The following is a 24416-nucleotide window of genomic DNA, read 5'->3' as shown; positions in this document are numbered from 1 at the left end:
AAACCCTGTCTCAAAAAAAAAAAAAAAAAAAAAAGTTGTTTTCACTAAGATTTCGAGAGTCAGCATTTCTTTTGGTGCAAACACTTATTTTGTAATCTGGTGAAAAATAAACAGTCGTTTGACGAACCCATGAGGCACCCGTGGTTCTTTTTCCCTCCGTGAAGAGTGCAACTTCTCCTTTTCCTTTCTTCTGCCTCTTTCCTTCTGAGGCTGGTCAGAACCTAAGTGTGCTTCCTCCAGCACTGCACATGTGGGGCTCCCGACCTTTCTCTGTAGCCCCTCCCTGCCTTGAAACAGAACCCCTCTAACAGGTAGTGAGGGGGCCTCTGTGTTGGAAACTTAAACAGCACCGCGCTCTTGTTTCTTTCTTTTTCCCTTCTCTTCCTTCACCAACTGACACATTGAAAAGATCTAAACTAGGAGTAGCAGTCAGGCCTCGTGCTGGTTTACCAGCTAGGCTGCTGCAAAGGAAAAGTCAGGCTTTTCTGAGTAATTCCACAGAGCAGGCAGGTGTGGCAAGGCCCTGTGGTGATGGCTCTTGAAGCAACTCCACAGAAGGGGCGTTTCTGGGAGGGACACGTACACTGTCTTCTCATAGGGACAATCATTCCTCCTGTCTCCTTAGCAAGACTTTAGTAGAAGCAGTCTTACAAGGGGTGGTCTCTTGGCCAAGTGATTGACAGGTCCAAATGGATTATCTCCTAAGGAAGGAGCAATAGTATGAAACATTCGAATCTTTTGAGACATATCAGACTGCCACGTTGCCAACCAAGGCCAAAAGGTATTCTGTTCTTTTGACCAGGCCTTAAGAAATGGCAAAGCTGATGTTTGTCTTTCTAGCGTTACCAGCAGTGTGGGAGGTGAGGGCCAAAGCTTTGGTAACATCCAAGACCGTGGAGAATGGACATCTGGGTAAAGCTGATTAACCCCCTGTGGGAAAAGCACAGTAAGCTGTGACACCAGATTCCCTCCAGACTGTGTGTCAAGGACCTCTCTTCTTCATGTGGTGTCACCCATCCCCTGGAAACAGACTGACACTCATCGGTTTGTCTCCAGCTCTTCAGCAGGCTGAGGAAGATGACATAGCTACAATCGGTGGCCTTTTGGACTCTTCAGAATATAGGATCCGTCTAGCCTGTCCCTCCTGGAAGAAGCAGGAGGGAAGGATGGATCTGGTGAGGAATGTTCCAGAACCTGATTCCTTGCCTTGGGTGCCCCAAGATGAAGAAACCCCACTGCCTTTCTGAGAGATCCAGGTGGAAAAGGAAGACTTTCCTGCTGTGGTTTAGGAAATGCATTTGCGACCAAGAGAGAGCGGTGAGAACCCATCCTGATGCAGTTCAGTGCTGTCAGGGAAGGAACCAGCTCAGAGCAGAGCCAAGACAACTAGGAGTCAGCACCCTGCCTTGCGGCACATCTGAAGGGACCCAGAGTCCCCTTGGGAACCTCAGATGCACGTATTACACCTGTGTGTCCCTTCAAAATCAACGGCAAGCTTTTGCTTCCACGGTTCCATTTGTGTTTACAAATATAATAACTGAGCAAAGAAAACTTTAGCTTTTTGTTTCTATTTTTATTGTTGATGTATACAGAGATCCAGACACACAGGGGTTAGGTGGGCTATGATGCTCTTCTCTGCATGAAGCACCAATGGCAATATCATTTTTATTGAAAGAATGGACCACGAATTCTATATAGCAGTGGGACAGACAGCCTGAAAATGTGACCCACGGCCACATCCCAGCTTATCAAGCCAACAAAGTTGCTCTAGAATATTCTCTAGACATAGTTTCCATGTGATCCATTTGCTGTCTGCATTGCCTGAGGCCTAAAGAATCCCAGACTTTCCTAAGCTAACACACAACCTGGCTTGTCTAACTTGAAGAAAACCAAATTAGCGGCTCATTCTTAGGCGTTTCTTTCCCATGGTTCAATGTAATCCAGTCCCAGGTGGGCAAAGATCTCTTCTTCACTGTCTGCTTCAAGAAACACCCTCTGGAAGCGTAAGGAGAAACACACACACTCAATAGCTTTCCCTCAGCTTCTCAGCGCAGTCACACTGAACCACCTCCCACCTGCTCCTGAATATGAAAGGTCAGAGGAAGCCAGGGTGTGGTGACCCCCACCTGGAACCCCAGCACTTGGGATGCAGAGGCAGGAGCCTCGCCGCAGAGTGAGACCTTCACCCAAACAATCAAACAAACAGCAAAAGCCCTAGTGACTGCTTCCTGTACTTTCGACACTTTCCCATCCAGGAAATGGCATGTGTGAATCAAGGCAAAATAATGACACAGGGAATTCTTTTCTAATTCTTCTTGTTTGTGTGTGTGAGTGCTTGTTGACATGTGGACGCAGATGTGTGGAGATGCATGTACGTTCGTGTGTTCCATGTGGAGGGCAGAACTCAACACTAGATGATGTCTTCCTCTACCATTTTCCTTTTTTTTTTGAGACAGGGTTTCTCACTGAGCCAGTAGCTTATAATTGACTAGACTGATTAGCTCCAAGAATCTGCTTGTCTTGGCCTTGCCAATGGCTAGAGTTACGGATCTGTCCACCACTCCTGGCTGTTATGTGGTGCTAAGGGTCTGAACTCAGGTCCTCGTGCTGGCACAGCCATCTCTCTGGCCCTACTGGTCTCTTCTAGTTTTAAAATGTTTAAGTATATGGGTGTTTTGACCACGCATATGTCTGTATACCACATTCATGCTTGGTGCCTGAGGAGGCCAGAAAAGGGCATTGTAGCCACCATGTGGTTGAATCAAACCCAGACCCTCTGTAAGAGCAGCCAGTGTTCTTAGTCACTGAGCCATTTTCCAGTCTAGACCCTTATTCTTAACCATAACTGTTCTTTGGAACCATTTGATGGAACTTTTCTTTTCCTCCTAATAAAATAGCCTGAAACACGAGTCACACTCCAGCCCAGTGAAGTCAAAGCTCCAGAGAAGTCTCGCCATCAATCTATTTAAGGTTCTAGACTATTCTAATGTGCAGCAGAGGGACAAACTGCTGGTCAGGGCAGACTGCTGTACATGCTGCGTCTTCTCCAGCCTCCCACACCTGCCCACAGGCTCCACCTTCCAGCTTCTACCCCTTGGTCTCTTTCAGGCCAAGCACTTCTTCCTCTGAGTCCCTTCTAATACACATCACCGTCCTGGGCCCAGAACTGGCGCCTGTTGAATTATTTATTACACGGTCACTCTGCCTCTCCCTGTGTGCTCAGTGTGTGAGGCTATTCTGCCAGGACCTACTGCCTCCTCCTCAGGGAGAAGCACCTTGAATTTCTATAAGGATTCGCTTTCCCCTTCATCCATGAGGATGTGGGGCTGCTCCCATCTCCAGGGAGAAGCACACAACCCAAATCTGGCTAATGGGTACCATGGCAACGGACTAATAGATGAGCACATGGTCAATGAGCAGTTAGAATCCATGCAAAAAACTAGAAAAAAAGATCTTTTCTGATAGAATAGCTGGATAAATGGGACTCATGGGAAAACCTTGCCTGACAATGAGAACAACCCCAGAAAGCCCACCTGAGCACCTGGATACATCCGTACTTGAATGCAGTGTTGCCCCAGAGACCGCAGTATTTGCCCAAACTCCTTTTCTTTTACTTAAGGTATTTTCATTGTTAGTTTCCTTTAAACTATGATAAACCCTGAGAGGACAAGGAGATCAATTTTTTTTTTCAAGGAAGGGTTTCTCTGTGTACCCCTGGCTGTCCTGGAACTCGCTCTGTAGACCAGACTGGCCTTGAACTCACAGAGATCCTCTTGCCTCTGCCTCCCAAGTGCAGATTAAAGGTGTGCACCTGGCCAGAGATCAGATTCGTTTAGACTCTTTTCCTCCAAGCCTAATTTGGTGCTCTTGACCACTATAAGAACAGTAGGCCTTTTGGCTTATGGATTTGACAGTAGACTTGCTAACTCTTCATCAGCCTCATGGTAACTTGTCACTGTTCTGAGGCATGACTGAACAAGGCACCACCATCAAGCGAGTTCCCTACAATTAGTGACTGAGGTCTGACGGCTTCCCATCCGTCTCTGGGCACCTGTGTTACTTTACTGCAGATGTTCCTTAATGACCCACTCAGAACATGACTGCATTGGTATTCCTGCCACCCTTAGGACTTGTAGTGAGTCTTTATTTTCTTGGGAGTAAATGGCTGTAAACATCAGGAACACAGCAACTCAATTCTGGCCCTGGAGCCCATCAGCTCATTAGTTGGCCCAGAAGCCCCAGAGTTGCACCCTGGGTCAGGGGGGCACTGCTGTCTGAGTAGATGTGGTCCTACCCCTTTCAACTGTGTTCTGCAGAGAACAGAATGTGTGTATTGGAGAGAAGCAGACCTGGACACTAAAATCAGTTTGGGTTGGAGGATGGGATAAGAGAGACCAGAAGGAAAAGGGGTTTTCTGCCAGTCCTGAGAACCCGAGTTCAATACCTAGAACCTACATGGTAGGATAGAACCGGCTCCTCCCCACCTCCTCATGCCCCCTTTTCTCCCACTATAAAATAAATAAAGTAAAAAAAATTGTTTTAAAAACCTGTTCAAGGGAAGGGTTTGGGGGTAAGGGTCAGTAGCCCATCTCAGGAAGGAGACACTACCTTGGTCTTGTCATACAGAGCATGATTGTCCAGAATCATCTTCCGCTCATGGCTGGCGTAACGCCGCAAGTCTCTCTCAAACTGCTGCAAGGTGAATTAATATAAATTACCGTCCTCATGTGGTATTTAGAACCATCCTGCACCCTCAGGTGTTTGAAACTGTCACCTTCTAGCATATTTTCTTCTGTGATTTTCTTCCTCAGGGCCAAGGTCCTGGGTAGCTGAGCTCTGGGATCCCTGCACTAGAACACAAACTTGGTTTGAACTGGAAACTTATTGGCTTGGTCCCTTGTCAGGCGGTGTCCAGCAGGCAGCAGAAAGCGTGTAAATATTTGGATAAAATGGACAGTGTGGGCATTGTTTATGGGAAAATACCTGGTCCAGAGTGAATGCCGCCTAAGTCATTTTCGGTTTTAAATACCATCATTACAAAAGAAGGTGAGGAATGGGAAGATCGTGGCTCAGATTTGGGGCCTATCCCTGCATCCTTTGGCACACTACCCAGCCTTTCTGAGCCTTGCTTTGTCCCACAATGGAGGGAGTACTCGTGAAGGCCCCTCCCTCTTTGATGTCCACCCATGCTGAGACTCTGTGAAGAGTCACCTGCTCCTGGATGACATCTCTCATGATCAGGAACACACCCTGAAATTCTGAAGACTAGGAAGGGTGGCAAGCAAACCCTAGAAACGAGGACAGTGGGTCACACACACTGCTGCTGGCTTCCCTAGAGAAACCCAGGTCTGGAAAACTGTCTTTTCCCTTGGCATTAGTGAGAACACCTAGGACAGGCGCGCCCTCTAGTGGGGAAGAAATGATTTCCTCTTCGCTGGAAAGTTTCTGTAGCTGGTGCAGACACAACCAGCCTTGAAGATCAATTGCAGGGAACAGATTGGCTAGCACAGATTAGGGAAGTTCCAGGTCCTATTTAGCTCACTGCCACCTGATCCTAGCTCTTGTCTGGGCAGCAGTTGCTGGTTTGCAAGCATCTGGAGAGGCTGAATGGCGTCAATAAAGGGTTTCTCCCAGCTCCCAGACCCCAGCCCTGTTTGGGAGAGACAAATGTATTCTTAAACTCCTCAGCCAAGGCCTTCAGAGCATTTCTGTGCCTGCAAAGAGAGATACGGTTCACTAAACAGAGTGCCAGCTCCTGCCAGTTCCTCGGGGAGCTGAGAGTCTAGCAGGGAACACAGACAATTTATAAGAACAGACTGTGGGCGGATAGGAAGCCCGTGCTGGGGGCTTACTGAGCAGGACTGCCATGGTGGGTATCACTGAACAAGGGCTTGAAGAGAGTGATAAAAACCAGAATGGCTCAAGAGAGTTGTGCTGGACAGTTTGATGTCAACTCGACACAAGCTAGAGTCATCTGGAAGGAGGGAACCTCAACTGAGAAAATGCCCCCGTAAGATCCAGCCGTAGGGCATTTTCTTAATTAGAGATTGATGGGGGAGGGCCCAGCCCTTTGTGGGTGGTGCCATTCCCTGGGCTGCTGGTCCTGGGCTCTATAAGAAAGCAGTTTGAACAAACCATGGGGAGCAAGCTGGTAAGCGGCACCCCTCCATGGCCTCCGCACCAGCTCCTGCCTCCAGGTCCCTGCCCCGCTTGAGTTCCTGTTCTGACTTCCTTTGTTGATGAACTATGATACGGACATGTACGCTGAAAAACCCTTTCCTCCCCAAGTTTCTTTGGTCACGGTGTTTCATCACTGGAGTAGTAACCCTGACTAAGAGAGGAGTCCGGTCCTTTCCTGAGACCCAGAGATTTGCTGGGGTGGAGGTGGGTGGCTGCCACACAGGCAACACGCTGGGGGCTGAATCTACCAGGGAAACAATGTATTACTTTTGAGACGTACTAGATTGGACCTTGCGGACTCAGACAAGAGGCAGCCCATCTGATTCACATCAGCTGCAACTCACTGGTGCTCTTTCCTGCTTCTCTTTCTTGGGTAGAACCAAGCCACACCAACCCTCTTTCTTTGTAGGAAAGCCCTAGGTGGGCTGGCCAGCCCTGAGATGGGGGGTCCGGAGTGGCAGCAGCAGCAGTAGAAGGAAGACCAAGTGTGACAGAGCCTGCAGGCCCCCCTGGTCTACGGTCGACCTGGGATGCCGCCCTGAGTTAAAAGGGAGAACTAAGGAGTGCCATACGTCCTAACAGGATCCCGTGGCTTCAGGCTAGGGCCAGATAAGATACTCAGACAGCCTTATTGTGGTGCAGGCAGTGACCTCCTGTGCCCGGCTCAGTGCCAGCTGCCTTGTTCTGTGAATGCTCGGCTGTGCTACATGACCGCAGATGCTTAACAAGAGCCCAGCGTTACCTCTAAGGGAGGAGCTGGGGTGCCCAGCTGGACTCCAGCTTTAAGACAAGCCACCGAGTCCTCAGCAGAGCCCTGTGGGGTTAGTGCTGCTCTCAGCCTGAAGAAGACGCAGGGAGTGTCATTTACCCAAAAACTGTGAAGCCAGGAATAGAGCAGGGCTCATCCTCCTGAATCTCTAATTTTCTTTTTAAAAACCTCACCAGTCTCTTAGAGCAGCCCTGGGAGACAGCAGGTGCGCACATGCTCTTGTGCTTCAGACAAGATACGTAGATAGTAGGTAGAAGCTACAGAACCATGGTGCAGTTGCATCCTTGTTTGCAGCAGACTTGAAGCTGCGGCCTGGGCTGGTGCAAGCTGTGCACTGTTGGCTCTGGAGGGTGCCATTCACATCCTGTAGGACTAGGAAGCTTGTCCAAGATCAGTCAGCAGGGCAGAAGCAGGCTGAACCCCTAGGACTGAATCCATCTGGGCCACTCACACTATACTGCTTCCTGGGTTTACCCAAGATACCTCCTAGTTGCCTATGGGATTTTCAAATAGGTGTCTGGGCTTAGGTGCCTGGAGTTTCTGGTGTAGTGGCATACAGTGTGGTGGAGAATTTATAAATCTAACCTGTCCCCAGGGAAGGCTACTGCTGCTGGCTTGGTGAGCAGCACCTTGGGGATAACTGGTCTAAACGAATCTGACTCACGAGACCATATGTCAATATCATAGCCCAGTTTAGGGGCTTAGGGGCATTGTCTCCTCGCTCTCCCCGGGGCCAGGACAGCTAACAGCAGACAGCCCTTACCCTGGAGCCAGTCCATCCGAGCAGCGCGAAGGCCCGGCGGTCATAGGGGCACATGACCAAATCTACACGGATGGCCTTCCAGTCCTTTCCTTCCTGCTGGCTGCTCTTGCCACTGCCCACTCTCTCGTGGTGTAGCTTCAAAATCAGGAAGCATTTCTGGAAGTGGTCGAGAGCATCCACCTTCCTGCTCGGCAGCTTGAACTTTTCGAATGTCGACTCTATGAGGTCACAGTACAAAAGCAACCCCTGAAAAGAGAGGGAGCAAGTTCAGAAAGGACCCTCCGAGCACCCTTACCATCTTAAAGGAAGCCATTTCAGAGCTGGACAGATGTGGGTGGACTTTTGTCCTTGCTCGCTCAGCAGCTAGGAGAGGAGGTGGGAAGCAGTTCTCAGACTCTCTCTGCAGAAAAGGAATTTCTCCATGAGAAAGACTGAGCCCAAACTACTCAATGATAAAACTTCAGAGATACCACCTCTCCTTGTCTGGACAACCTTGCTCCTTTAAAAGCAAACCACAATGAAGAGAAAGCCACCACTGTTTCCTATGTGTCCCTATGATGGTCACCTGACTGGGTCAAAGGGTTCAGGCCCTATGTGGTATATGGTGACCTGCTGCTTCTGTTGGTTTCTGTCTTTTTTATTTTTTTTTTATTTTTGCAGTGTTGGGGATTGAATCTAGGGCTAGACATTCTACCACTGAGTATAACCCAGACCCTGAAATGATGCTTCTCCTGAGAGAACTATCTGCCTATCTTGGAGGCAGTAGGAGAAAGCCCATGATGCCTGTTCCATCTCAAGTTTCTGTTTAGAAAATGAAGATGTAATTTAAAGGAGTACCAGTTTAGCACCAGCCCCTGGGAGTTTCTCTGCTCCACACAGCAGTAGCACTTGGCTGGTAATAAATGGGAGCATTCTTGGGTGACTTGAACCTGAACATGTCAAAGCTTTGACTAGAATGTTCCTTCTGGTGCCCAGTGCTCTCCACGGTAGAGCCAGCTTTTTGCTGGGTGTCCCCAATGTTTGCAGTTCGCTTCCCTGTCCCTACTTCTCTCAATGTGATTTCTCTCCTCTGGAGCTGCTTTGAGGGTGGGCTCTGGCTTGGCCATCGGTGCCCGTGGTTGTCTTCCCAGTAGAAACGGAGTGACCATCCCAGTTAGGAAGGAGGCGTTTCCCACCATATCTTCCCTCTAGTCCCAGGGTGTGGAGCTTGGAGGAGCAGAGCAGTTCAGCTTTTCTTCAAACACAGAGGAGGCTCCACCCTCTCCATCTTAGTGGACCAGTTAACCCCAGGATATACCAAGCCAGCAGTATAAGAGCAGGAAGGGCTGTTAGGGGGCCCAGTAAGGGGTTCCGCAGCCAGCAGCCCTTCTTGCTCTTTGTTTTTGGTCCCTTCCATCTCCTTGGAGGAACCAGTGTCTGCTATTCAAACTGAAGTCAGTTTTCCAAAGTGAGGGCAGTCATCCCTCAGTCATCCTGGTAGCAAAATTCACAGATGCTCAACACACAAAGTGGTAGAGTTTTGCATATGAGCCACACACCTCCCTGGAGACTTTCAATCACTTCTAGGTTAATTACCTAATACTATGTAAATGAATATATTATTGTCACACTGTATTGTTAGAGACTGAAGATGAGGGGGGTATCTATACATGCTCGGCATAGGTGTGGGTTTTTATTTTATTTTATTTTTGTTGTTGCTTCTGTTTGTTGTTTCTAGTATCTCTTCCCATCCAAGGTTGGTTGAACCAAGGTCCTTGTCATAGAGGGCTGACTTTAAACTCCTTTTGGTTCTGGGTAGCCTGGAATGAAACTCAAGGTTACCCTCTGGCCTTAGCCTCCTGAATTGCTGAGGTGACAAGCATGAGCCACCATGCCTCCTTCTCAACATTCTGAACTCTAGGGGTGACAATCATGAAGTTAGGTTCCTTGTACCGGGGTCCTACTCATGGTTCATGAACCCAAGCCTGACTCATGCCCTCTCCTTCCTTTGTGGTGAACTGCTAGCAGCCACAGTTGGAATTCAGGCAGAAGGCATGTCTGGGGAACTCTGACCTCCCTGAGATCAGTGTTTCCAACCTCTTCAGCCTCCTCTCTCCTACCTCTGACCAAGGGGTTTTCTCCCAAGGGTACCATTTAGGGCCGCCTGATGGAAGACTATACCGAGGCCCCTGGTCTGTTCAACATACTTCTCAGACATTTAAGCATCTTGTGGGGATGTTGTGCACGGTCAGTGAGTGCACACACGTGTGTGGGCACTGTGCACAGCACACGGCTGTGCTTACGTTCATCTGTAAAGAGAAGTTCAGTGTAAGGATAGCGGGGGAGGGAAGTGAAGTGATTCTACGAACTCTGTCAATTTCACAGCTGAGGCCCTGGACATGTGTCCAGGGAAGGGACACCTTCTCCATGAGGGAAAGGGAAGGGGAAGGGGAAGGGGGAGGAGAAGGGGGCTGACCCACTGGCTGCTGGGTCCCCTGCAGCCCAGTGCCTGGCTCGCACACAGAGATCAATAAGCAATCCTGCCAGCGATCATCCCAATCTCCATTTGTTGGTTATTTACCTTCCGTCAGGCACTCCAGAGACAGTCATCCCCCTCCATCCCCTCCTCCTCCCTCCCCACCGCAACTGAATCTCCTGCTAGCACAGACAGGAAATGGACCATGAACCGTTAGGGACCATCCCGGGTTGCACCACCACTGCCTACTTCCGAAGTCTCAGATCAGACTTCAGTGTTTTACTGCAGGGCCTGGGACTATAATGCCGATCCCTAGGGACCACAGCAGGAATACCTGCAAACTGGCCAGGCAAAGAGGGCTTCCCCTGCTCCCTCTCTACTCCAGCAGTCACAGAGAGTCTCAGCATGAGAACAATGGCACAGCAACAAACATCAATGAGTTTCCAGCCTCCAGTGTGGCAACAGGCCTGGGGGAGAGATAGCCTGTGGCCTGCTGGTGAGAGCCTTTCCTCTCTGATGCTCCCCCAGCACAGAGTACTGGGCAAGTGTCTACTCTTCTAGTAGTGTCTTCTGACTGAGCTTATCTTCTCTCCTCTCAGGGGCTCCGGTGTTCTTTCTGTGCTCAATCTCCTGAAAGGGACAGGGAGACATGGCATGGTCCCACAGATGAACTTGGAGCTGATTCTGAAATCTAGTTTTCATTACCAATGCTTATGGCTCTGGGGCTGGCTATTTCTAGGTTCCACTCTGTCTGGTCTCCCCTCTCTGGCGTATCGGTGAGCTTGGCCCATGCCCAGCAGACATTGTCTAACCAGAAAGGGGAAGCTGCACTAGGGAAACTCAGGTCCAGCCTCCTCCACTCAGTCAGACCTGCAGGGTCCTGGGGGAGAGAGAGCCCCTTTTTCTCTCTAGAAATTGGTGCTTGATGCTGATGCGAAGGCCAGAAGTCAGATGGCTTTGGATGTGGGATTAGTTTAACTTAGCTTCGACCATTAACAATGGGTGGTACCTATTGGCCATGACCTCTGCATGGTCCAGGCTACCCTCATTGGCTTTCTTCTTCTAACAAAATGCATACATGGAATGTATAGCTTAGGGATGTGGGATTTCCCTCTGTATGCTGTTTTATTATCATTGGTTAATAAAGAAGCTATTTTGGCCAGAACAAAGCCAGGCGAGAAATCTGAACATATATATATATATATATATATATATATATATATATATATATATAGAGAGAGAGAGAGAGAGAGAGAGAGAGAGAGAGAGTAGGCAGAGTCAAAGAGACACCATGTAACTGCTAAAGGAGGCAGACACCATGTAGCTGCCCAAGAAGCAAGAAGTAACAAACCACGAGCCTCGAGGTAAAATAAAAAAAAGTTGAAATGGATTAATTTAAGATATAAGAGCTAGCTAGAAAGACACCTAAGCTATTGACCAAACAGTGTTGTAATTAATATAGTTTCTGTGTGATTATTTGGGTCTGCACAGCCGGGAAATGTAAGAGTAATCTCCGTTTACAGCCTGGGGCCCAAAGCTAGTCCATCTCATGCCAGCCGTGGGGTGCCATAATGAGGTGTTACAAACACAATTGACAATTTACTGTACAATGATCATGTAACATAAAATTAACAATGCTTGGGGCTGGGGAGATGTATCAGTGGTTAAATCATGGGTATGTAATCACGAGGACCCTAGTTTCAAATCCCCAGAACCCATAGGAGTGCTTGTTAGACATGACAGTCTGCCTGCAATTCCAGCCTCAGAAGGTGGAGAAAAGGGGTTTCCAGAGCAGGCTGGCTAGTAGGACAACCCATATCGAAAAGCTCTGGGTTTGATTGGGAGACCCTGTCTCAGTGAATAAGGTGAAGAGTGACAAAGGATGAACCCCAGCATCAGCCTCTAGCTCTTCATGCACCCCCACATGTATGCTTATGCATGTGCAAAACATGCACACATCCATTCACACTCTCACACACATTGCTAGAAATACACATACCACACGTACCACAGTACTAGACATACACACATACCTAACATACACTTTCACACAACACATGTACACCACACATACAACACTACACATAAACACACTCACATACTTATACCACACACACACACACTCTCATACAATACTCACACACACATACACACACTCACACATTCTACACATACACACACATGTGCATACACATACATACATACTCACTCATATACACACACAGCATAGAACAGAAACAAGCGAAAAGCACCGCTAAGGGGGTCTTGAGTGGCAAGCGGTTGTCTTGGTCTCCTCACCTGCTGACCCCATAAGTCTGTCACTTTATGCAGGAGTTGCTGCTCTTCTTCCTCTGTGGCTCCTGGGCTGGTAATTAGAAAGTCTACATCATGCCCAGTCATCTTACCCCTAATTCAAAAAAAATCACAGAATGAAAATCAGTTATAATTTTAGCCCTTCATTAAAAAAAAAAGTCTTTGTTTCTGTGTCTCAGGTGTGAGGTTCGTGGTGCAAAATGCTCACAATATTTTAGATCAGCTGTTCTTGGTTGTCCACCTCTAGTTCTTACGGACCAATTCAAGGCAGGAAATTCACATGTGGTCTGTAGATTGTTGTATGATGGGCATGGTTGATCGGAAGTTGTAATTAACCAGACCAACTTAAAATAATATTCAGCTTTAATAAACAAAAGAAAAAACAACTTACAAATCAGGGTTCCAGCAATCCAGGAACGCAGAGGACAAGGAGGAAGAGGCAAGCACACCTGGATGTTTTATTTGTTTTGTGTGGCCCCAGGGGGACACACCCTAAACAGAATGTGATTGGCTGAAGTTCCCCATCAGTTGTATATGGATGGGAAGAAAATAACAAAGATTACTTCTACACCCAGCACATACACACAGAAACATGGATGACAGTAAGTAGCCTACCAAGAGCTATGGCCGTACCATACAAGGTAGCCTTCTTGGAACTATGGTGTGAGTTAAGGGATTTTTCTTTGTCTCCCCCCCCCCCTTTTAAAAGGCAGGGTCTCCTATGGTCCAGACTGACTTTAAACTCATTGTGAAGCTGAGGATTACCCTGGACTTCTTATCCTCCTGCCTCTGCGCCCCCAACAAGTGCTGGGGTTAGAGGTATGTGTCACCACACCTGGTTTATTCGATGCTGGGAATCAAGAGTCAGGGTTTCCTTCATGTCATGCAGGCATTCAACCAACTGAGTGACAACCTCAGCCCAGGGATTTAGATTTAGTCTTCTTTGATCCAAGTGACCAGGTAAGGTCTCAGGAGAGGTGGGTGAAGGGCAGGAGGGATGGGCCCCTTTTTCATATGGAGGCATTTGGTATCCAACTGACTGTATGCATTTCTGAAGACTTGTTCACTTAGCTGTCACCGACTCAACCAAACTTTCTTGAGCACCTGCTTTGTGACTGGGCTCTTAGTCTGGTCTCAGTGGGGACTAGATCCCACTAGCTCCACACGGAATGCACACGTGGTATAGCAGGCATCTGGGAAACATGGAAGAAAGTCCCTAATCCAGCATAGAGCAACAGCGAGTTGAGGAGGGCTTGCTGAAGCAGCATCTAAATTGAGTCTTAAGGAATGAGAAGTCAGACGGTTGCCAATTTTACAAAAGTACAGGGAAAATTTCACCTGACCAAAGTTCCAGAAGCAAGACACAGCTCTGTATGCAAGGGATGCCTAGCCATTTGGAGCTCCCGAAATGCAACGCAGGGGACAGGAGTCAGAGCAACAAAGAGAGCTGGCACTGGGTCGGGATGAGCCTTTTGCACCATGTCAGAGGCAGGTAAAAGAGGGGTGTTGAAACAATGGCATCGCTTACCTGCGGAACCCCCCAGTCATGGTGACCAAGGCATCTGGAAGAAATGCCGCAACCGCCTCCTTGACTAGCACGCTGGTGGCCTCTGCTTCGGCCCTGTTCACACAGCTAACAAGGTCTTCGTAGTAGAGGAATCCTGAGAGGCCATTTGGCCGGCCAGTGGAGAGAAATCACACATAAGGCGACCCAGTGGGAGAGGAGGCTGTCTCAGACAGGGCCTGGATCAGACTATACACAGAGCACAGTCATCTATGGTGTTGTCTTGTTTGCTTGCTTGTGGGCTTTTCACAGTCACAATGGAGCTTTGGATTCTCAAGGAGAGGTCTACAATGTCCTAATTAAAGGAAAAGTATTCAAATCCTTCTGGGATGTGAACTCCTTCCTATCTGATGTCACAATGAAGAGCCAGCACAGTCACATCTTCCTCCTCTTCCTCCTCCTCTTCCTTCTCCTTTTTCTCCTCTATTTTGAGCAAAGGTCCAGTTGTTTCCGAGCTCCTAATTCTTCTGCATTTGCCTCCCAAGTGCTGAGATTACATGTGTGCAGCGCCGTGTCCAGCCTTCTTAACCAACAAACTCTATCACACTATTTAAAAGGGGGATGGGGGGCTGGCGGTGATGACTCGCACTGTTAATTCCAACACTCAGGAGGCAGAAGCAGGCAGATCTCTGTGAGTTCTAGGACAGCCTGGTCTACGTAGTGAATTTCAGGACCGTCAGAGCTACACAGAGAAACCTTGTCTTAACCCCTGACCCAAGAGGGGAGTGGTGTCTCAGGACTTGAATTGATGGCTTCTTTAGAAAAGTGAAAGGCCATAAGAGGAAGTAGATGGTCTGTGTCCAAAGCAAAGCCAAGTGCCTTGGAGAGGCTGATGTCCTCTTCTGGGCCTGAGAACTATAAACCAATGACTGTTCAAAAGCAATGTCATGAGGGAGAGGGAGTGGGGGCATGTGGCTAGTCCCACTGAGTGTTTGGAGGGTGGCAGACAAGGAAAGATGCCTAACTCCAAGAATTAGGGTGAAGTACTAAGGGAAGCTGGGTGTGCCTGAGACAGTTACTCAGGCTTCTATACAAAACACTGAACTTTCATTAAGGGTCCCCAAAGGGGACCACCCAAATGCCACTTGACAAGCAGGAGACATACTCCCCTAGAAGCTGCTGATTGGCACAACGGGACACAGAAAACCTGTTGTTCCTTGTCTCTCACCTCAGGACACCAGGAGGCCAGGAGGCCATTTGGCTTGAGCAAGTTGTCAACAAAGCTCCCAGGTTCAAAGCCATCTGTGATCTCTAAATGGGACAGTTGCAGGAACGTGTTGACAGGATGAAGAAAAGATGTTCATGCTAATACCCCCATCACCCGTCCCTACCAAGCCAGATGCTTGAGGAGCTACCGTCTTCATATGAATACTAATGTCTTTTCTAGCTGTATTGTTAACAGTCACCTTTATACTGGGACACAGCTCTGTGTGTGTGTGTGTGGGGGGGGTTGGTCCACAGAGCAACACTCCACTAATCTTTAATAGAGAAACTGCCAGCATCACTGGCACTCAAGTACAGCTCAGCTGGTACTTGGAATTCCCCATGTTCCCTCATGATGCCCATGCACATGAAGTTATGATTTTTCTAAAGAAGGTGTAGCTGTCGTCCAGCACCTCACACCTGTATTCCCAGGACTCAGAGCACTGAAGCAGAAGGAGCACAAGCTCAAGTCTATCTGAATGAAACATGATGTCGCTTCCCACTTCCTCTGTGCGTGTTAGCAGTCCTCACTCTCCTTCCAGTCTGTCTCCTTGGCACTTAAGTTTAATGATTGCAAACATTTCTTTTAAAAGGTATTTCTAGAGTTGGTGTAAAACACACTTATTAGATGTGTATTCTGGGGTCCAGAGTAGAAAAAATAGATCTTTTTTTCTTAGACTATTATTTTTAAATTTCCTGTGTGGCATTGTATAAAGTTTAATAGGAATTCCTCAGACATCAACAAATCTAAGCAAGGACTCAGTGCCTAAGAGCACTTGCTGCTCATCCAGAGGACCTAGGTTTGATTCCTGGAATCCACATGGTGGCTCACAAGCAGCTGTAACTTCACTTCCAGGGGATCTGGTGCCCTCTTCTGACCTCCATGGACACTGCACACATGTGGTGCACAGACATGCATACAGACAAAACAACCATGTACATAAACTAAAAATAAAAATATTTTAAAACAGAAATCAGCAGGGTCACAACATGAATGAGGGTCTTCTATAGAGTCACTGGTGGGATGCCCAAGATAGGATCTACCTCCTCTACTGTTTCTTGTGATTTCGTTGCCTTTGGTCTGTCTGTCTGTTGTTATGACTTAAGTAGAAGCTACCTATTGACTACCCCACACACCCAGCCTCTGCTAGAAGGCTCCATTACTTCTATAGCTCCTCTTGATAGCTTTACAAGTCTCCATAACTTCAGAAGCCAAGCACTTGAGATTATGGCTGGAACTCCCTCTCCCTATTAAGGGGCAGTTTTACTCTATTTTTTATTGCATGTTAAAAGCAAACAAATCTTACACATTTGGGGGTTATTAACTGTATTTCCTTATTTCTGAATAAGGTCCCAACACAGTCCATGGAAGGACATGACCTGACCACCATGGAGGACTTGGGGGGCTTGCGAGACTTTAAGATGATGGTGATAATTCTTCTGTCCCCACACTGCTCTGAGGTCTCTTCAGGCTCTGCTTGGATAGATCAAGGCTGTGCCTAGATTGCTGCCCGTTTCTGTTTTCCAGTCCCTAGCACACTGTGGCAGTGTGAACTGACCCAGTGTGAGTCTAGTTTGTTCAAACACTCTTCTCTCCTTCCTCCATGTCAGCTTATCCCTCTGCCCTCAACTCTTCAGTGCATGCTTCTTACCCAGGGAGACAGTCAGACCCTGTTGTCTAGAGAAGGCTGAAGCTGGACAGCGCCCACCCTGCTTTGACATCTGCAATCAGCAGCCCAGGAAGAGACCTTGTTCTAAGCTAAGTTCAGAGCTTTGTGTGAGCTGATGTGTTTCCCTGTTATCTCAGTTCATCAATGAGATAACAAAGGCTCAAGGTTTTAACCAGATCACACGGTGAGGAGTGCTGGAGCTGAGATACACCTGACTCCCCAGACTGGAGCCCAGGTAAAAGTGACCTCCATATCACTCTCCCCTGACAAGCTGAGAGCAACCCGTGATTTTCCCCGATCCCTTTACCTGCTTTCTGCATTCGTGTAAAGTGCAGGCTTTTGTCTGACTTGATTTTACTGAGAGTTCGGAACCCCATCTGGAACCACTTCTCAGCTGTCTTCAGCCCCACTCCAAACACAGAGGTAAAGAGCTGAAAGGGAGGGAAAGGCAGGCTGTTGGTTCCCCCAGATCATCACTATGACAACGGAGTGGCACTTTCCAAAGCTTCAGGCCATGGACAAGAAATACAAGCAAAACTCTTAAAATCAGCAAGAGTAGTGTGTGTGTGTGCATGTGTGTGTGTGTGTGTGTGTGTGTGTGTGTGTGTGTGTACTTGCACACGTATGCATGGGCATATGTAACTGCATGTGGAAAATGGACATCAACCTCAGGCTGGGACAGTTGGCCAGTGAGCTTTAGAGATCTGCCCGTCTCTGCGTCAGTGCTGAGATTTAAACGGCACGCCTCCGCACCTGACTTTTTATATTGGTTCCTAGGCTCTTGCTCAGGTTCTCAGCGCTTCACTGAGCTCTCTTTTGAGCCCGGGGATGGTAACTTTTAGAGGCTTTTTGTTTCTGGAGAATCCTTTCACAGCCACAGTGCCACAAAATGAAACAGGTGAGAGGCAGACCCACATCTGTGTAAGGGTTCGGCATAACCTAGGTGTCAGACTCCTGTTCTATGAATGTGTGAAGCTGTTTCTCCAGCTGCCTCCAGGATGCTCCTCTCTTACACACAAGGGTGTACCATGCCTTTGATGGGAGGATGCTCAAGTAGGCTCGGAATGTTCCATCTTTAAATGGATAAAGGCAAAGTACAGGCTTAAACTGTGCTCTTGAGTCTGGTCTCCTGCTTGGCCATACATTAGGCCTTGTATTACTTATGAGCTAAAGGAACTGGCCAAAGTACCAGAAACTCCAAGCTAAGAAAAACTGGGAAGTGTTCAATCCTGAGTCCCGGAAATGAAGAGACGACAAGGACATGAGTTTGTGCTTCAGGACCAGGTATGTTTTAATTGTATTCTTATGTCCCTTTAACATTTGTAACTGTGAATGAAGATTCTTGGTAGTTAATTTCCTTATATGAAAGTAAGTCAGAACATCTTGTTTGTTCATGTATCTGCTTCTTAGGACTCTGTAATGAACTGAGTTGTGTACCCCACGTTGAAGCCCTAATTCTCGATGTGATGGTCTTTGCAATGGGGTTTTGGGAGGTGTGTTAATTAATTTTAACTATCAACTCAACACAACCTAGAATCACCTGAGAGTCTTAATGAGGAAATACCTGCACTACATTGACCTGTGGGCGTGTCTGTGGGGATGGCTTGGCTGTTGACTGATGTAGGAAGCCCTCTGTGGGAGATGCCATTCCCTAAGCTTGGAGTCATGCTTAATATAATAGTGCAAAGTGAAGAAAGCTAACCAAGAGCAAGCAAACTAGGACCCATACAATTACTCACCTCTATCTCTGCCACAGCAAGGAGGTGGCAGGCCATTGGAAGCCACAAAAAGAGCCCTCCATAGAATCTTGACCTAGAACCTTGACCTAAACTTTCTGCTTCCAGAACAGGCAGAGAATAAATTTCCGTTTCAGCAGCTCAATCTGTGGCATGTTGGCACAGCAGTCTGAGTTAATATAACCATCCACAGCAAGTAAATAGAAAACACACCCCAGTAAACAAATGTAAAATCACGTACTTTGAAGGATTTGTATCGTTCATCATTCAACACAGCTTTAACTTCAGAACTTTCCCCATCTTCAATAATTCCCTGCAAGGAGAGGCGAGCAAAAGATTTTGAGTTCTGTCCTTATAACATTGTCACGTCATGTGCAAACCCACAGCCCCAGCAGCTGGTTCCTCATAAAACTTGAGAAGCTTCCCTGGCTGATCTGAGGAAAGCAAGAATTTCCCTGTGTTACTGAAAACTCTTAGCTGGTCATAGCTCTAAAGACCCTTTAAAATCTTGGACAAGGTTACAGAAGGATGAGGACCTGAATTCATAGAATCTAAGATGAAATATTCACCGGCAAGTATTGCCCAAATAGTACTGATAATTTTCTTCTCAATGGTTTCAACTTACTCAGAGAAGGACTTTTTAGTCCGTCAGACCAGTGGTTGGCCCACTGAAAAGCCAGTTATTATCAAGCCCTCATAAGGACTAGCCCAGGGCCTCTGTTGTCTGAGCTGGGATATTTTTTTTCTAGAATAACATACTTTGCATTAGATTTGATAGAAATTTGCTACTGAATGGCAAACTTGTGTTGCTGGAAAATCCTTAAACGTTGTTAAACATGCATCTCCTACCCAATCGCTCCCCAGAGCACATAGATACAGAATCCGCACACTGAGCATCACCCTGTCCTGGACCGGAAGAGCCCTAAGTGAGACCGAGCCTCTCACCTAGGCTGGCTTGGGAGGCAGAGCACTCTGCTGCTCTGAGATCTAAGGCTTTGGTCTTTTCCCTGATACCTGCGTCCATGGAGTCTTACTGGGGTCATGTTGGGTTATGGATTCTATACATCTGTACCCATCTCTTTCTGTGCTATGTCATCTGTGGTCTCTTCGGTCTCCCCTCACCTATTTGGAGGGGCAGCACATTCCGCTTCTCCCTTACCTCTATGATACACTTCACCTTGTCCCCTAGGCAGGGAATTCCCTCCGTGTCTTTCATGCTGACAATGGGAAATGGCAGCGATTTCAGGACAGCAGACGCTCTCATGAGTGCCACATAACAGCCTTCATTCTCTCTAAACTCGTAATTTTCAGCCAGGATATCAAAGGCATCCTGAAAAATAAAACCAGATCAGCTGGTCTGTTTGTCAGAGTCACTAGCAAGTTCCTCCTGTCCCCTTCACTAATGGGGTACCTTTGACATCAAGATCGACCTCCTGTCCCTCTGTATACTCCCCTGTGGGACACTGTCACTGAACTGGAAAGACAGATGTCGAATGAAGAGTGAGAAAACTGAGCTCAGTGACATCAGACACTTAGAAACAACTCAGCCAAGCTGTGACCTGGTGCTTCTGGTGTCCCAGCAGTCATGCTGGGTATATATAACCCTCTGCTGTCTTCCTTACCAGTCCGTGGCCAGGGTTCTGTCATGAACCCCAGACCTCTGGTTCTCTTAGTTCGTACATCAAACCTACTTATAGAATGAGGGGTGTGTTCATCACACCGACCCAGAGTTGGGGTTATTTAAGGTGAGGCGTGTTTTCCTTACTAGTAGAGAAGGCAGCTGTGACTCAGGGGCTGCCACCCGTTTCCTGTTCTCCCCCACAGATGTGCTTGCAGGCTAGAGATGAGAAGCCCCGTGCTCGATACTGTACCGAGTGTGTTAGCCTGGCAAGCTCTGACCCCGGAGCAGCTGCGAGCCTGTCTACTGCCTCGATAGAACAAACAGAATATGTTTTTCCGTGTCCATATAAAAGAAGGTGTCCCGCGCTATCTTCTCGCCAGCAAGAACGACACGGCACAATCAGGATCCTTCTGCAGAAAAGCTTTATGCGTCTTGAGAGGGAGAGCATAAGCTTACAGAGCGAAGACCTCAAGGGTCAAAAACCCGGCCCTTATATAGCTTAACAGTCCTCGCGTCGGACGTGTCAAACTCTGACTGGCTGCAGCCTGTCAAACCCTATGATGCCACGGGAGAGGCAGAGAGCAAGGGATGGAAAGTTACTATGTGCATGCGCACTGGCTTGACAAGGTAAATTGTCATTTACCATGCACATGCGCACTGGCTTGATTACGGTGGTGGTGCTGATGGTCAGTGCCATCTTGCAATGGAGCATGTGGGAACGGCTCCCCACAAGAAGGCCCACTTGACAAAGGACCAGAGGTCAGGTTAGGCAGGCAGGCACAGAGAAACATTCTCAGGTTTCCAGAAAAGTCATAATTTCACTTGTAGACTCATGAAAAGACGCCTCAAGCCCTCCTTCACACACACACACACACACACACACACACACACACACACACACACACACTTTTGCCCTGGTTGTTGAGAAGACCTCATTACCGTGAATACTTGGTTACAGTTGTCTAATGTGGTCTTTCTCTGGCAAGCATATTGGGAGATCTTTTGTTCAGTCGGTGGTGGAATGTTCTGGGAGTCTGGGGCATGACTCAGGGAAGGATCTCTCCTCACCTACACAAAAGCATAAGTGTCCATTTTGAACGACAATGTCAATTATAAGTGTACATAACTATAAACATTTACTCAAATGCAAAAAAACATTAACTTTAAGACAATTGCTCCTGGAAGAGGGTAAAATCACAGAGGACTCAAAATGTGTCACATGCATCTCTAGTGTCCTATCATAGACATGTACGATTGTTCTTTTTATTAGAATATACGGCTGGGGAGGTGGCTCAAGGGTTAAGGGCACTACCTGCTCTTCCGGAGGTTTTAAGTTCAATTCCTAGCAACCACATGGTGGTTCACAGCCAGCTGTAATGAGTTCTGGTTCCCTTTTGAGGAAGAGACCTGGTCAGTTGTCTTCTTCAGCTTAGACCATGAGACCCAATATGGACAAGTTCAACAGAGCCACCATATATAGGCTGCCCAGGCATGCTTCGGTGTTGCCAGGGCATAAATTTCATTTTCATTCATATTAATTACACCGGATAGGGAATTTTATCTCATGTATGTACAGTCAATATATGCATTTTTGCAATCACAAACAGGAAAAGAACCAACAACTAACGACCATTTCTTTTGATGTGTGAATTGTCAGGGGTTCTAGCATTATTCGTCAGGGGCTTGGATTTAAGAACTCATATTCTTTAATTTTTTTATATCAGAGTGAGAAAATTGGAAACTTTTTACTTTTCTGACATCCAGAATGTCAGGGCTGAAGTATTTTGAAATATCTGTGCATAAATGTGTTCATAATAATAGTTCTCTTAAACTGGGTGGTAATGGCTCACAACTTTAATCCCAATACTTGGGAGGCAGAGGCAGGTGGATCTCTGTGAGTTCAAGGCCATACTGCTCTACAAAGAGAGTTCCAGAACAGACAGGATCATTACACGAAGAAACCCTGTCTAAAAAAAAAAAACCAAATAAATTAATAATAAAAAAAAGTAGTTCTCTTATGGGGCTGGAGAGATGGCTTAGTGGTTAAGAGCACTGGCTGTTCTTCCAGAGGTCCTGAGTTCAATTCCCAGCAACCACATAGTGGCTCACAACAATCTGTAATGAGGTCTGGTGCCCTCTTCTGGCATACATGCTGGCAGAACACTGTATACATAATAAATAAATAATTTTTAAGAAAAACAGTGCCCATCTATTCAGTGTTTTTAACATATCAACACTGTGCATAATTTATCTACATGTCACTTCAATTCTCACGCCATCTATAGAGGTGGGCAGGATTGTTACACAGAGGAGCAATTGGAAGCCCGACAGAGCTAAGTGGATTCCATAAGAAAGGACTCTGGCATCAGCCCGAGTCTGTGAACTCTGAAGTCCCCATCAGTGGACCTCTAGCAAGGGGGAGACTTACAACAAGTTGATGCTTTCCTGTCGTCTCCACGGGTTTCCCAGCTCCCATGCATTCAATCAGCCAGGAGACGTCAAGGAGTTCAAGCTCGGAGCTGGCTTGGACGTTCTGTAGCTGGAGCCACTCCAGGACATCTGACCCCGAGTTGTTCTCTGCCACAATGTGGGTAACAGAATCACTAGAAACGAAAGGCAAAATTACCAGTAAAGGAAGCTTCCAAAATGAGATGTTCTCCTTCCTCCTCAAGGTTTCAGAGTGTCCCAGCTGACAAAAGACAAGGTACACACTGGAACTGACTCCTGAACCTTCACATGAGGAAAGCAGCAGTGGACAGCATCCCAGTTTGAATGCATATACATACATACATACACACTGTGTGTTGGATCATATACATACACACATAAGATGTATATATATACATATATAAAATATGCATATATACATATATATAGCAAGAATCATGTAAAATAGAAATTTAGGGAAGATGAAAGATGAAGCTAAAGTAGTACCTAGCAGGGTGCAGGTGGTTTCAGTAATTATTTCATTTCTGTTCATGGAAGACTCTGACTAAGTAATTTACAAGTTTGTCTGATGAAAACTGAACTATATTTTTTATATGAGAACCTAAAGTTCAAAAAGAAATAGGTGTAAATGTGCATATGCTTGCCTGCCTGCACCAGTTGGAGATCATAGAGCTAAATGCCTTAGATGATGTTCTAGGGGCTGAGAAGTTCAAAGTCAAGGAGGGCTCACTCTCGACAACTGGCACACCTGCATCTTCACAGCCTACGTAAGACAGATGGCTAATGATGTGCATTCTGAACAGACCAAAGGTCAGGGTGAGATCAGGTGAGCTTTAGAGAAGGAACAGTGTTGTAATATGAGCAGCGGGGCTGCGTCCCCGGCACCCAGCCGCCCACATGGCTAGCTTATGCCCCGAAATAATTACACAGAAACTGTATTCTTTTAAACACTGCTTGGCCCATTATATCTAGCCTTTTCTCGGCTAACTCTTGCACCTGGACTAGCCCATTTCTAATAATCTGTGTAGCCCACGAACTGGCTTACCAGGAATGATCTTAACCTGCGTCTGCCTGGAGTGGGAGAATCATGGCGACTCCCTGATTCAGCTTCTTTCTCCCAGCATTCTGTTCTGTTTACTCCTCCCACCTATGTTTTAACCTATCAAGGCCAAAGCAGTTTCTTTATTGCTTAACCAATGAAATCAACAGATTGATATATGACACTCCCACATCAGAACAGAGTTTGGGTGAACAGAGAGAGGCCCATGGGAATTGTCCTGGAAGAAAGGGACAGCAGAGGATTGATGGGATTGATGAGACAGACTGGGAGGGGCATGTTAGTTGTAGAAATGACTGAGCCAGTAGTGACAGGGGTCTTAAATACCTTGTTCAGAAGCTTGGTTCTTCTTATCTGGGGAGTTCAAGCCAATGCAGACTTGTGCAAGCAGAACACAAGCAGTGTTAGTGTGTCATTTTTTAAAAGCTAAGCTGATCCACACAATGCTTTGGAAGGGAGAGAGTTGGGGTGGGAATATGTAGGGAATAACAGACCAATTCCTGGTACACTTGAAGAGAAAGCAGAGGAGACGCAGAAGGGTGCCTAATGGAACACCCTGGAGAAGGGGGAGGGGGAGCTACGTCACCCACATGGAGTACCCTGGAGAAGGGAGAGCTACGTCATCCACATGGAGCAC

General features: G+C 47.2%; 1 protein-coding gene across 3 annotated transcripts in view; it reads right to left on the bottom strand.

Annotated features, from left to right (window-relative positions):
• Window positions 1-1908: 1908 nt before the first annotated feature.
• Window positions 1909-24416, bottom strand: part of Dntt (DNA nucleotidylexotransferase) — a 32572-nt gene continuing 10064 nt past the window's right edge. Inside the window, exons 2-12 of one of the 3 annotated variants that reach the window (XM_005352267.2) lie at window positions 22703-22877; window positions 21214-21342; window positions 19813-19983; window positions 18895-18966; window positions 17225-17348; window positions 14009-14141; window positions 12466-12574; window positions 7713-7958; window positions 4598-4692; window positions 2223-2256; window positions 1909-1995 (exon numbers count right to left, since the gene is read on the bottom strand). In XM_005352267.2, the coding sequence (XP_005352324.1) occupies window positions 1909-1995; window positions 2223-2256; window positions 4598-4692; window positions 7713-7958; window positions 12466-12574; window positions 14009-14141; window positions 17225-17348; window positions 18895-18966; window positions 19813-19983; window positions 21214-21342; window positions 22703-22877 (1375 nt within the window). The remainder of the gene's footprint in view (window positions 1996-2222; window positions 2257-4597; window positions 4693-7712; window positions 7959-12465; window positions 12575-14008; window positions 14142-17224; window positions 17349-18894; window positions 18967-19812; window positions 19984-21213; window positions 21343-22702; window positions 22878-24416) is intronic. The other 2 variants (XM_005352268.2, XM_005352269.2) reach the window with 2 other exon arrangements.

This window comes from Microtus ochrogaster, chromosome 8 (genome assembly GCF_000317375.1).
Source record: "Microtus ochrogaster isolate Prairie Vole_2 chromosome 8, MicOch1.0, whole genome shotgun sequence".
Classification (NCBI taxonomy): domain Eukaryota; kingdom Metazoa; phylum Chordata; class Mammalia; order Rodentia; family Cricetidae; genus Microtus; species Microtus ochrogaster.
This window is presented reverse-complemented; position numbering and strand designations above follow the sequence as displayed.